Source organism: Pieris napi, chromosome 18 (assembly GCF_905475465.1).
Source record: "Pieris napi chromosome 18, ilPieNapi1.2, whole genome shotgun sequence".
Lineage (NCBI taxonomy): Eukaryota > Metazoa > Arthropoda > Insecta > Lepidoptera > Pieridae > Pieris > Pieris napi.
The window spans coordinates 3,307,622-3,321,632 of NC_062251.1; the positions used below are offsets into that span (position 1 = coordinate 3,307,622).

Genomic DNA, 14,011 nt, shown 5'->3' on the forward strand with positions numbered 1-14,011 from the left:
CTGAGACCTAAATTTCAGATTGCAATGTAATCTCAGAATAATGGCAGACGTGTTAATGCAATTAACAATAACAAAGGCGAGACGGCTGTTGTTTATGACTTCAGGTTTATTTCTTAGAAATTGTAGCACCTCAAAAGGTTATTATACTTAAGTATGTTGTTGATATCTAATATGAAAATATTTCTTCGTTATAGAGAATAGTTGTGATGTTATAAAGAGTGATTATTATATGGGTTTTGTGTTTTACCAAACAAATTTAACACATTTTTTCGTTAAAACGAATGACGTTATACCTAGACAGTATAATTGATTAATATAGTAATCAACTAAATGGTTGAATTCTCTCTCAACGTCTATAATGAATTTATTATAGGTATGTCGCAGATTCAACGCGATTAATAATTACAAAGTTGGTATCACTACTGTCGTCCCACATTATTACTTAATATTTAAACAGTCAGTGCGCACGTCCGGCGCAGGCGCCGATCGGAAAGCAACTGAACTCTGAAGTAGGGATGTGAAAAATATACGATTTTTAAAAAAATCGATTTTAATAGATTTTTTTAAAAGTTAAAATCGACTTTTTTACGCGATTTTTATATTTGAAATAATCGATTAATAATCGATTATTTTCATAATTGAAAATCAATCATAGTCGATTTTTTATCTGCCACCTCCCGACATTAACTCTGGTCTTTTAAAACCCGGACCTAGAACTATTAGGGATATTCGATTTACAACGATGTTTACAATGCGATATATTGAATCCGATTCTTTTAAGATGTATTGATATACTCGATACATTGATGTTTTTGAAGTGAAACTTCTTTATCGGGGTTGGAAAAAAATTTAGTGTAACATTTTTTCGTTACGCGTCACATTTTTCCGTTACGCGCCATGTTGATTTTTGAAGTCAAACTTCTTTATCGGCGTTGGAATGAAAGTTCTTTACCGACGTATGGGAGAAATTTTGTAGCAAATCGTCACGTTTTTCGGTTACGCGGCATCTTTTTCTTGTCCCTACCACGGTTGATCCGAAGAGATTCGAAGCCATTAATAACAAAAATATATATAATAACGATAACAATGATAGTAATAATTCGATTACGATTAATGAAATTCTGTAATAATCTTAGTAGTAAAAAGGTAAAATGAAATATGTAATTGTATTTGTATTCATGTCTATGACAATAAAAGCCTTTGTTAAACTTTATTTAACCAATTTCGTTAAGTTGCATAACGTTTAACGTTTCGTTAAGTAGATCATTTTTCGAAAAATAAGGTCATAAAGAAGTTTCACTTCTTACGTGTGTACACCTAGTACACGCACACATTTTTTTTGTAAAACATCGAAAGGATGATAAAACCAGTTAATTTTACAAAAACTCAAGTTTGAATGGAACACTATAATTTAAAAGTAAAATAAATTTATTCAGCAGCACAGGACAACATACAATTAAAAAGACAACAAAAATACTGCAATGTGCTACTGAAAAGGCATACACTCAGCATTTATTAAATTTCACCTAAAATCTATTAAAACGAGATTAAGTTAATTTCGATTATTCTTAAACGTTAACTTGTGTTTATAATTTCTATTGTTTATTTTTAATTAAAAAAACCATGAAAAATAAAATATTTAGGGTGTTTATTTAGAAATTAATTAAAAAATTTGGAAAAAATGGATTAATAAAAAAATCGATTATTTATTAATCGATTTTTCATGCTTAAATAATATTGGTTGTTTGTAAAGTAGGTTTACGATCGAGATGTTTACGTGATAACGTCTTATTGGTGATATAAGATTTTGGGAAGTAAGGAATTAATGAAGATAACAATTTTTTCAAATTTTAAATTACATCTATCGTTTTATTCACACTTTTGATGATAAATTTCGGGTGTAAAATGACAAGTTTACTTATTCGACTATGATATACATTTTTCTTCATACATTCACGGAATGACTGGCAGCGCTCGAGATGAGACGGGAGATCGGTCCGTCTCTCTCTCGTTATACCTGCGATCGCGCTTGTGAGGTTTTGGTGTGACACAAGTTTCTGAACATGTCACCCGACTAAAACGATTTTAAAGACATTATCACGTCAAAAAATAATCGATTAATGAAAAATCGATTTTTTATGCAGAATGTCACATCCCTACTCTGAAGCACTTCTACGCACTACTAACAAATTGACTTTGACAATTGACACATTGACATTTTACAACCTGTAAGTCTATGATATTTTGTGGTGTTGCCATTGCATGGTGTTGCGATTGTAATAAAACAAATTACATCGTGTTCTATTATAACCTAATCTCTGACATATATATGTGAGAATGTAGAACAAAACGTCAAATTGTGATTGGTCAACAGAATCTCTAGTCTAAAACGCGTATATAAATTCAATACGTGTAATGTTAACTGAGATGTGGCCTATTGGTGGGCATGCCGGGGAAATGATTATTTAACCGCCACTTAAACCTATATTATACTATCTAGGAATGATGGATGGGTGCAAGGAATTCGTGTTCTCCATATGAAACTACCTTTTGGAAGTGGCAATTAGAGTAATTTTTGAAGTTATACTTCTTTAGGCTCGTTATGTAAAATTGATGAGAGTGAAATTTTAGGATGCGCGCGCACCGTTACACAAAATTAACAGAATGAAGTTGCCAACGGAAGATGCTACGGCTTTGGACATAATTTAAAAACAACATTCGAATAATAGTAGAATTTATGTTACACTTAATGTAAGAGAATAATAATAAATATTTATTTATTTAATTTTTCAAATGTAAACTGAACTTTATTGAGTATATACCTTTTCCAGTCTTTGATTATTTAATTGTAATTCATTATTTGCATGCAATCAAAAACTATTTTTAATAATGTCAAAGAAGTATAACTTTTTTCGCGCGTACGTAAGTACACGCACCCTTTTTTTTAAATATATTTCACTTGTAATTTTGACTTTTAAAAGTGCCTTTTTAATCAGCCTAATTTAAATAAATGATTTGACATTGAGTATGGTCTGTGCTCTACTTGTTTGTGTCATAACGATAATCTGTCATCTTTCGGCTGTCAGTTTTTAATAGAGTTGTTTGACGTTTGCAATTCTAAATAGATACATTCTACTACATTTTAACTATGCTACATTTCAGACACTTCAGATCGGAGCGGTTATTGTAAAACAGATCAACAAGTCCTGGGTCGTTGTGTGAAGATATCAGAATGCGCTGAGAAGGACGATGGCGTTGATCGGTCCAAACCTATTTTCTATAGGTAGTGGTTTAATATTGTCTCTGGTTTTTGCAAGTTGCTACATTTTTTTTTAAATTAGGATTTCCAGTTCGTTTCGTATTTCTCTGCCTAATTCGATTAATCATAGTTGACAAACTTTACAGCTTACTTAACTAAAATACAAACAAATTTTTGATTTACATATCATGACACAGATAGAGAAATCTAAGGTCCTGCCCTGCGATTCTGTAACTCACTTTTTGAACTCACACAGCATTCTGAAAAGGATGGAGCTTGTAGTTTATTGTTTATCAGAATGCCAAATCATAAAAGGACTGCTTCGCGACTGATTTGAGAGCGACTGCTGATGCGAAAACCGCTGTGTGAGTTCAAAAAGTGAGTAACAGAATCGCAGGGCTGGACTAATGAAGTTTTAGCGCCACTACTTTTTTAAAATTATCAATGGAACGGAGTCACAACTCAGATTGTCTGATTTAAATAAAATTCTCCAGAACTAACGAGAAAAGCTACCCATTATGATAACTATGTTAGAAATATCATAGGAATTATTAGCATATATTATTTTATCCTTCAAACAGACCCTGTTTCTTACCGGAGAAATGCTGTCCCCTAAACGAAGTAATAATAACGACAGCGGCCAAAACCAACGTTTGTGGGTATAGCAACCCATCATCTTATGGATTCGGAGAGTATCCTTGGATGGTGGCAATAATAAGGTAAATAATTCCAGGGTCATCTAATTAGTCTTTCCTACATCTTCCATTTTCTTCTCTTCTAGTGCACTCAGGCGCCAATTAAAGATTTAAGTTGGCGCCTGGTAGATAGTATTTAATGAAAAAACTGTTTTTAACGGATTGAAGTTTTGTATTATTTAAATATTTATGTTTTAAAAACACCCTTTCTCTGCAGCTGTGATACTTTTTGACATTCAACACCTTTTGTCTTCAGTCACCGAGACCACGCACGCTGTAAAGCACGCGAAACGTCGGATAAATTTAAAATTATGTTAAATAATTGTAAATTTATAATAACACAAAACTTCAATCCGGTAAAAACAGTTTTTTTATTAAATGTGTAAAGGTTATGTCAGTCAAAGACAATATTATAGATAGTATTTATTTATTTATTCACACTTCGTTGCATAAAAAAAAAGTGCGTACAAAGTACACATATAAGAAGTGGAACTTTTTCGGCAAACTAATTTTTAAGTTATATACCATAGACTTAATTTATCTTTTATGTCAAGTCTGTTTCTAGTTTGTCTTTGTTATTACTATGCTCTCTTGCTCACGACGAGCGCACATAGCAATCGTGTTATTATTTATTTAATTGAATTCAAAAAGTTCTTTAACCAATTACGAACCTTACGGCGACTAATTACAACAAAATCGAGCGCGAGTGACATACACCGTTAAGGCCGATTTACATTATCTTAGTGTTTAGGAGAGTGCTTTAGTACAACTTGAAAGTTCTTTAGCGTAACGTTTACTAAAGCAAGTAGCGTTTACATGTTTCAACTAAAGTACTATCCTAAAGCACTCTCCTAAACACTAAGATAATGTAAATCCACCCTAATTTAGGCCTTTAAGCGAAGCGGTAACCGCTCTTCAGTAACAAGGACGGAAAATCTACCGCTGTATTTCCGTACCGTACGCACCTGACGGCGGCGCACAAGCAACTCCCAATTTCGTACATAGATCTTTCGTACAATGTGTGCGGGACTTAGCAGATCTTATCCGAATTTGTCTGAGTCACATAAAGAAGCTACACCACAAATCACTCTTAGTAATAAATGAAAATTACCCGACGATAATGAAGCGACCAAGTCTGATATTGCTGAAATAAAAAAACAGATGTCTGAAATGCTGGAATTATTAAAATCCTCTAAGAGTGGACAAACTGATAGTATAAAAAAGTGTGTGTGTACAAAGTACACATGTCAGAAGTGAAACTTCAGCGGCAAACTAATCTTGAAGTGTTGTTCATATTTATACAAATCTAAAAGTTTAGATTTCCGATACTTAGAGGGACGGAAAAAGGAAGATATGTTAGGAATTTAATGAATTTAATTGTCATTAAAATATTAAGTGTCGAATAATAAATAATAAATAATAAATAATAAATAATAAATAATAAATAATAAATAATAAATAATAAATAATAAATAATAAATAATAAATAATAAATAATAAATAATAAATAATAAATAATAAATAATAAATAATAAATAATAAATAATAAATAATAAATAATAAATAATAAATAATAAATAATAAATAATAAATAATAAATAATAAATAATAAATAATAAATAATAAATAATAAATAATAAATAATAAATAATAAATCACTATGAATTAATAAATTCAACCTACTAGAATACTACGTCTCGGAAAGTATAAATCGGAGAAAATTGTACAATAAAAGTATGTTTCTCATCTGAAGACACAGCAAAAAACATATTCTATAATAGGAATAATATTGTCAAGGAACACATCAAAATATTTTCGAATCTTGCCTCTTATTACACAAAAAAAAGTGTGGTATATGTACGTTTGTTTTATATTCATTATTTTTTGTTTCTTCGTATATCTTTTCAGTTCGTATCCGAAATTTATAGTTTTAATATATTATATAGTAAGAAATTAACAAATAAAATTACTAAAAAAAACAAATTAGATTACACGAAATTTACCACTCAACTACTATTATTTAATAAAGAACACATAACCACAAATTCAACAACAATAACTGTAAAGGCCGATTTACATTATCATTAGTGTTTAGGAGAGTGCTTTAGGATAGTACTTTAGTTGAAACATGTAAACGCTACGCTAAAGAACTTGCCTTTCAAGTTGTACTAAAGCCCTCTCCTAAACACTAAGATAATGTAAATCGGCCTTAAGTGACGTCTATATTACCTAGGGCGAGCGGCGAAGTGAGCACGGCCATATCGCGCGCCGTGCTTTTATAGCCTGAAAACCAGTTCAGTCCAGTATACCCCACTCGTACGCTTTAGTTGAGTTTTTTACAGCTTATTATATATGTTTAAAAAAAAATATTTATCTATTCTGAACTCATTGAATTGGTTCTAATACAATACGTACATCTGTGCGCTCTAATTATTAATCTTAGTTTTATATATTGTTTCTCAGTAAGTGAATTATGTATGCAATTCTTATGAGAAATAAAGTTATACTTAACTCTAAACCTATGTAGGTTTTAAGAACTTTTTAAGGTTTTCCTTATAATAGTGTTAAATAAAGAATTTTCATATCAACTCTCTCAGTTTCTATTAAGTCAACTGTCTTTGTACCTACTCCCACCATCACTATTTATCACGTAGAAACTAATACTTCACGGAAAACGTGTTTGCAAAATATGTATGTCCAATTACGCTCTTTTAAATAAATTACCTCTTTCTTCCTTTTGTGAAGAAGAGTGACACGGAGCATACTTTTGAACGCCTCGCAGTGCTCTACTCTCGACATGTCAAAAAACCCAGTCTTTCGAAACTTGGATGACTTTTTTCTCACTAATATAACACTTACAGGATAATATGAGTTCACTGAAATCGAGTTTAATAATCTATCAAGCACATATGGTATTTTTTATGAACAATTATTTTGTTTAAGATAGTAAATAATAACATTAAAATCAATAATCTTGGACGTCCGTCAGTCTGTGTTTATGGATCCATGTATGTGGCAGAGAAATTGGTCGAAAAATTTATCGTACCAGAATACTTTTTTCTTATTATATAAAGTTATACCCTGGGCTGATTCCTAGTTAATATTAGCGTTCTAAGTACTGTCGTTTAATTATAATTTGTAAAAAAATATTGTTTGTTTGTAAAGTAGGTTTACGATCGAGATGTTTACGTGATAACGTCTTATTGGTGATATAAGTTTTTGGGAAGTAAGGAATTAATGAAGACAACAATTTTTTCAAATTTTAAATTACATCTATCGTTTTATTCACACTTTTGATAATAAATTTCGGGTGTAAAATGACAAGTTTACTTATTCGACTATGATATACATTTTTCTTCATACATTCACGGAATGACTGGCAGCGCTCGAGATGAGACGGGAGATCGGTCCGTCTCTCTCTCGTTATACCTGCGATCGCGCTCGTGAGGTTTTGGTGTGACACAAGTTTCTGAACATGTCACCCGACTAAAACGATTTTAAAGACGTTATCACGTCAAAAACTAAAATACGACTGTGTATTTGTATAGGTATCTATATATACATTTATTTTTGTATTTTTTTTCCTCACCTTAGAGTTATGGCGCCACTATATATTTTTTTTATATTAAGTAAGTAGTAAGAAGTAAAAATAAAAAAAAAAATGTAAACGAATTATTTTTTTTTTAAATGTGAATGACCGCTATGAGGCGTGCACTTTAGGGTTTTTCCAAACTATTTAATTTTGTTTTTATTAATGTTTAATTATTTTTATTAATACTAATAAGTCTCAATTAGTCAAATAAATGTGGTAATTATTTACAGGAAAGATTTAGATTCGACACATTATGTTCGTGTGTACTTGGGTGCTGGTGTACTAATACACAAATCCGTAGTGATGTCTGCAGCTCATACATTTTATAATATGAACGCAAATCAGGTAATCCATTAATTTTTTTTTTTAAAGACAATTCACACCAATTGACCTAGTCCCATGCTAAGCTGGTGAAGCTTGTGTTATGGGTACTAGGCAACGGATATACATACATATTATAGATAGATATACATATAAATACATATTTAAACACCCAAGACCTAAGAATAACACCAAATGCTCATCACATCTATATTCGCCTCAGCCGGGGATCGAACCCGGGACCCATGGATTCGCAGTCAGGGGTACTAAACACTAGACCAATGAGTCGTCAAAATAAATTAAATATATCCATTATCCACGTGATTTCAGCGTGCGACTCTCAGAGGTCGTGGGTTCAATCCCCGACTGTGCAACAATGGACTTTCTTAGACCCAAAAAGTCGACGGTTTAAGGCATAGTAGGCTGATCACCTACTTGCCCATTAGGTTGTCTAACGATTATAAAACAGATACAGAAATTTGAGGCCCACACCTAAGAAGTTTGTGGTGCCACGGGTGTTTGTTTTTTTGTATTCTTCAAATAGGGAGGACAATCAAATACTTGTGATAATATGTTAGAAAAAAGATATACACGTGTAAAAATGACACGAGGACTTATGAAGCAGCGCTAACCAGATCAACTTCTTCAGTTCTTCTTCAGTAGACCGTAATATCGCATCACACACCTCCCGACGGGACTCTTTGTATCGAAGAAGTCGCATGGATCAGAGATATTTTACTGGTGTTATAGGTCGGTTATCGAAAGCTGGCGCGTTCACAGTACTCACACTAATGCAATTTCACTATACAGTATGTTTAAAAATATTACTTTTTTACCAAGCTATAATTTTAGTCATGTTGATGTTCATGTTGATCTTTACTGTTTTATATTATTATTATTTTATACATGTTGATATTTTTTCAAACATTACCAGGGCAATCTTGTAAAATGGTGCACAATGTTTTTAATTATTTTAAGCATCTTAATAAAAACAGTTTAATGAAAAAATGTTATATTTAATTTGACATCAGATGCGACTGGGGTTTCTAAGAGGAGTATTGAAAGAATAGTTAGTGAAGTGTGTTGAGCTAGATGGAGCTGATGTCGAAAAATGAAAAATTATTTACACAAACTACTCTTTTACGTTCTTGGTCGGGCTTACAACTTTGGGATCCACCATCGTATCACGTATGCACATAATATTTATATGTATTTGACACATTTTTATTTATTTACAACCCACCCAACCTTACTAAAACCAGAGTAGACTAAAATATATAGCTTGGCAAAAAAGTCATATTTTTAAACATACTGTATAGTGAAATTGTATTAGTGTGAGTACTGTGAACGCGCCAGCTTTCGATAACCGACCTATAACCAAAGTAACAATAAAAATCAACGGACAATTGACTCGATCGGAAAATTTTCTGATAATCGCAACATTCCCTGACATATAATTTTAAATAACTTGGTAGATTTACCAATAGTTTTAAATTTAAAGTCCTTGGTGCAATGGTTGCATCTCCTGACAAACATAGTGTTAAACAAAAACTTTGGCGATTAAAAAGAGTAGCGGAGACTTTATTGCCCGTTCTTCTCTTCCGTTCTACGCCCTTGAGAACAGGCAGTAAATGTTAAATTAGAAGCATTTCATATGTATTTCTTTTTTGACGTACATAATCGTACATTGTGTTACCTATATAATATGAATAAATGATTTTGACTTTATACGTTCGGGCTGTGAGGAAAAATGTTGGTTGGTGACTGGTGTACAAACATATATATAACTGCAGTAAAGGAGGATTTGATCTATTTTTTGAAAGTCTCCAGGTCTTCAGGCGTAAAATGCTGCAGTCATAGTTCCGTCACCAATTACAATTGCTATTGCAATATTTGATTTAATATTTGTATTTCTTAATCTTGTTTATTGTATTATTTCTTTTCTCTCTCTCTTTTCTTTATTGTTTTTGTATATTGTGTGTTCGTTGTGTTTTGTTAAGCCTTTTAAAGTATATATATATACTAGTAGACTCGGCCAAGCGTTGCTGTGGCTAAGATTTTTGTTATATTACATAGTAGTAAACTATTCAAGAGAAACGGCAGGAGAACACCAATCCACCATGCTTTTTTGGTGGTTATGCCATTAAATTGTAGCTTATGTGAAACGTTGGTAATTATTTTGATAAGGATCAATACCTAGGTACGAATAAAGAGCCTTTTCTAGCGGTATTTTAATTTAAAAAAAATTATAAAAGGACACTTATTGTGACGGAACTATAAAAGATAGAGACATGCTGTCACGACATTTTTTATAGATAGTGATGTGTCCTGAAAAAATGTAATACATCATATTGTTCTATCATTAATAGTTTTCGCAGCGCACTCGACTGAAAGAAGTTTTTTGTTTATTTTTTACACCTTGGGTTAGATTATTCAAGTTTTAGTAAGCATCCCTATGAACATAGCCTATGTCACTCGGGAATAGTGTAGCTTGCCAACGGTGAAAGAATTTTTGAAATCGGCTCACTAGTTTCGGAGCCTATTCATTTCAAACAAACAAAAAATCAAACCTTTCCTCTTTATAATATTAAGTACTAGTGGACCCGACAGACGTTGTCCTGCATGATATTTCAAGCAATTAGTAAAGCAAAGTATGAAAGTACCGACTGCAGCGCCATCTGGCTGGCTGATTTGTGAATCTAAACCATTCCCAGATCCCCTTGAACACACACAAAAAATTTCATCAAAATCGGTCCAGTCGTTTGAGAGAAGTTCAGTGACATACACACTCACAGAAGAATTATATATATAAAGATAGATAATAGATATATTCTATTACAGTTAAAGTGTCGAGCTGGTGATATGGTCACTCAAACTACTAACGAAACGTGTGGTACGTCGGATCGGGAACGAGATGTTAAGGACATAGAGAGGCATCCATATTTAGACCAAAGTAAGTTTATCAAAAGTTCATTTATCTTTAGTATTATAAACGGGATTCTTATACACCTTTTAACTCAAACTCAAAATAACTTTATTCATATAGGTAACAAACACTTATACTTATGAATTTAAGGCCGGCAACGCATTTGCGAGCCCTCTGACGGCCTATGGGCGCCGCTATCACTTACTTCGCCGATTTTGTCGTATGGGAATCAGTCTTAGTTAATACTAGAGAACCGATTGACAAGTTCTAACATAAAAAAAACTTTAGAGGTGTCAAGGGACACCCGGATGGAGCGAAATTCCTTTCGATTAGTTTATATGTTAATTGGTATCATAACAGTATGATAGATTTTCTCGACACCAATCTTACGACGAAAAAAAAAGCCAACATCACGAGGTGTTCCCAGGCGGTCACCCATCCAAGTACTGACCTCGTCCGATGTTGCTTAACTTCGGTGATCGGACGAGGTGTATTACAATAGCAAATAGCAAAAAAGTGTCGTGACAACTTTTCGTAAGAATTTTTTCCGTCTAGCCCCCTTTCACAACGCGCGATAAGGAACTTCGTTCCAACAATATCATTTAGCATAATTTATTACTTACTAGCTGCCCCCTCGAACTTCGTTTCTCCTTAATTAGATTTTAACTAACTCTCCGGCCTAGAATTAGTAATGGTATAAGATCCCGATATACAACGACCTTCACCGAGATGCTTATTTAATGAAACGTATTTTATATTTAATTTAATATGTCAATACATTTTTTTTTTTTGATAGAGCGCATCGTGCAATCAGTCTTCTGACTATGAGCAGATGAGTTGTAGGATGGTTTGCGGGTGGAGATATTCCTCATTAGGAATATCTACCATAATAATATTAGCTCCGTCAATGCTGCTGAGCTCTAAGGTTCTTCGTCTTTTGAGTCGGTTTATATACTCCGGTAGGGTGAGTTGAACAGCTAGGTGGTTAGGATGATATTCCAGCCTAGTCTTGTACTTCTGAGCGTATACTTTTATTTCCTCCTTGACTGTAGGTATGCCTAGGTGTTCATGTACTTCAGAGTTTCTTATGAACCAAGGCGAGTTGCTTATTTGTTTAAGGATGTAGTTTTGTGTTCTATGAATTTTAGTTTTGTTAGAGTCACATGTAGCTCCCCACAATTGTATCCCGTAGGTCCACACGGGTTTGATAACAGAATTGTAGATAAGGAGTTTGTTGTCGATGGACAATTTCGAGTTTCTACCCAGTAACCTCTACCAGTACAGCCTCTTATATTTAATGTTGATCTCACGCCGTTTTGTTTCGATGTGTTTTTGCCATGTCAATCTACGGTTCAAGTGCAGTCCAAGATATTTAACTGTGTCACTCTGAGGCAGTTCCTTTCCTCCTAGGTTTACAGGGGGGCATGTCTTTCTTCGCAGTGTGAATGTCACCTGTACTGATTTGCTAGTGTTCACCCTAATTCTCCACCTATCGAACCAGTTGCTTATTTCATCTAGGCTTCGCTGCAGCTTTAACGTGGCTTCTTCGGGTTGTTTACTTGAAGCTAGGATTGCCGTATCGTCTGCATAGGTTGCAATGTTGACTTCAGAGGTACGCGGTAGATCTGAGGTATATATGGTGTACAGCACTGGGCCAAGTACAGAGCCTTGAGGTACCCCTGCAAGTATATCATGAAAAACCTGATGTACAATCCATCTCTTTCACTTGGAATATTCTATCGGTGATATAAGACTCTAGGATTCCATAGAAAGTATGAGGCAGAAGTGACTTGATCTTGCATAAGAGCCGTGCCATACGCGATCGAATGCTTGTTGAACGTCCAGAAAAGCTGAGGAGCAGCTCTTTTAGCTCAAGGCTATTGCTTATGAAATGTCAATAAATATAATCCATATGGGTTGCCTAGCAAATTTCAGTCCAGAGTATGTTTAATTAATATTTTAAAAAAAACATTTGACTGTACTTTGATGGTATGCCTAGCCCACTTCCATATGATTTTTTATTGTTGATATGTTTATTCTGTCAGAAAGTTTATTCGCCATCATGCTTCTATTCATTGCGCATTCTGACATGTTTCAACTTTTTGGTTAATGTTTTTGTTAATTTCTTTACACACGTAATCATAGTTATTACACGCTTTATATTAGCTTCACCTGTATGTATGTATGTATGTATGTAACCGACTCCTTCGGACTCGATTTTGAACCACTTTAAACGGACAGATTTAATTCAAACTTTGTACACTTATAAAGAATCAGCGACAATATAATAATTTCATAGGTTTATCTCGAAAAAACAATTACATTTTTTTTAGGTCCACAAAGCAATACGATTAAATTGAGACAACACGTATTTCTGCTAGGACTAAAAAGTGGAAAATAAATATAGTTTTAAAAAACTACTACTACTAACAACTAAGTATTTTTTGTTCATTACCATTTTCAGCCTAAATTAGGAATTTTTTTTTCACTTTTTAGTTTGATGTGCTTTAAAAGAGTGTTTTATAGTTTTTTTAAACTATATTTTTTATTTTAAGAGCCGTGTTGACCTAGTGGCTTCAGCGTGCGATTCTCCATCCTAAGGTTGTGGGTTCGAACCCAATATACTGTATATATGCATTTAAAACTCGCTTGTACGGTTAACGAAAATATCGCGAGGATCCGTCGTACCTTAGACCCAATTTGTCGATAGCGTCAGGCATATTTACTTACCTCAAACGAAAAAGATACAAAAATCTGAGGCCCAGAACTATAATATATCTTTTTCAGGTAAATTCAGAAACAACGTGGCATTGTTAATATTGCAAACGCCATTCGACCTATCCGTAGCTAACATTGGTACCGCGTGTTTGGAAAGCCAAATGCCCCCACCTGGGACCGATTGCTACAGCATGGGGTGGGGCCTAAATAATGCTGAGTTTGCTTTCAATGTGAAAAAAGTAAGTGTATCTTTTGTACATCGCCTGCGCGTGAGAACAAATCATGTGACAGCAGTTTTCGAACAAAGGATTTTTGCATGGGATGGGTGATTCTAACACGCCGGGACACAAAGTGTAGGTACGGTAGAACTCAGAAGGTTGAAGTGAATGGTAAGAGGTCCTCTGAGTCGGCAGTAAATATGGGGGTACCACAGGGCTCAACTCTTGGCCCCTTCCTCTTTCTTGTTTTTATAAATGATCTACCTTTCATTTAGAGGAAAA

At 33.6% G+C, this 14,011-nt stretch overlaps 1 protein-coding gene across 5 annotated transcripts in view; it reads left to right on the plus strand.

The window, feature by feature from the left end:
* LOC125058306 (phenoloxidase-activating factor 2-like) overlaps nt 1-14,011 on the plus strand; it is an 85,008-nt gene that overhangs the window by 12,256 nt on the left and 58,741 nt on the right. Inside the window, exons 4-8 of one of the 5 annotated variants that reach the window (XM_047662369.1) lie at nt 3,163-3,283; nt 3,841-3,978; nt 7,777-7,891; nt 10,709-10,820; nt 13,581-13,750. The exons of 3 other annotated variants lie outside the window; for them this stretch is intronic. In XM_047662369.1, coding sequence (XP_047518325.1) covers nt 3,163-3,283; nt 3,841-3,978; nt 7,777-7,891; nt 10,709-10,820; nt 13,581-13,750 — 656 coding nt within the window. The remainder of the gene's footprint in view (nt 1-3,162; nt 3,284-3,840; nt 3,979-7,776; nt 7,892-10,708; nt 10,821-13,580; nt 13,751-14,011) is intronic. One more of the 5 variants, XM_047662372.1, reaches the window with a different exon arrangement.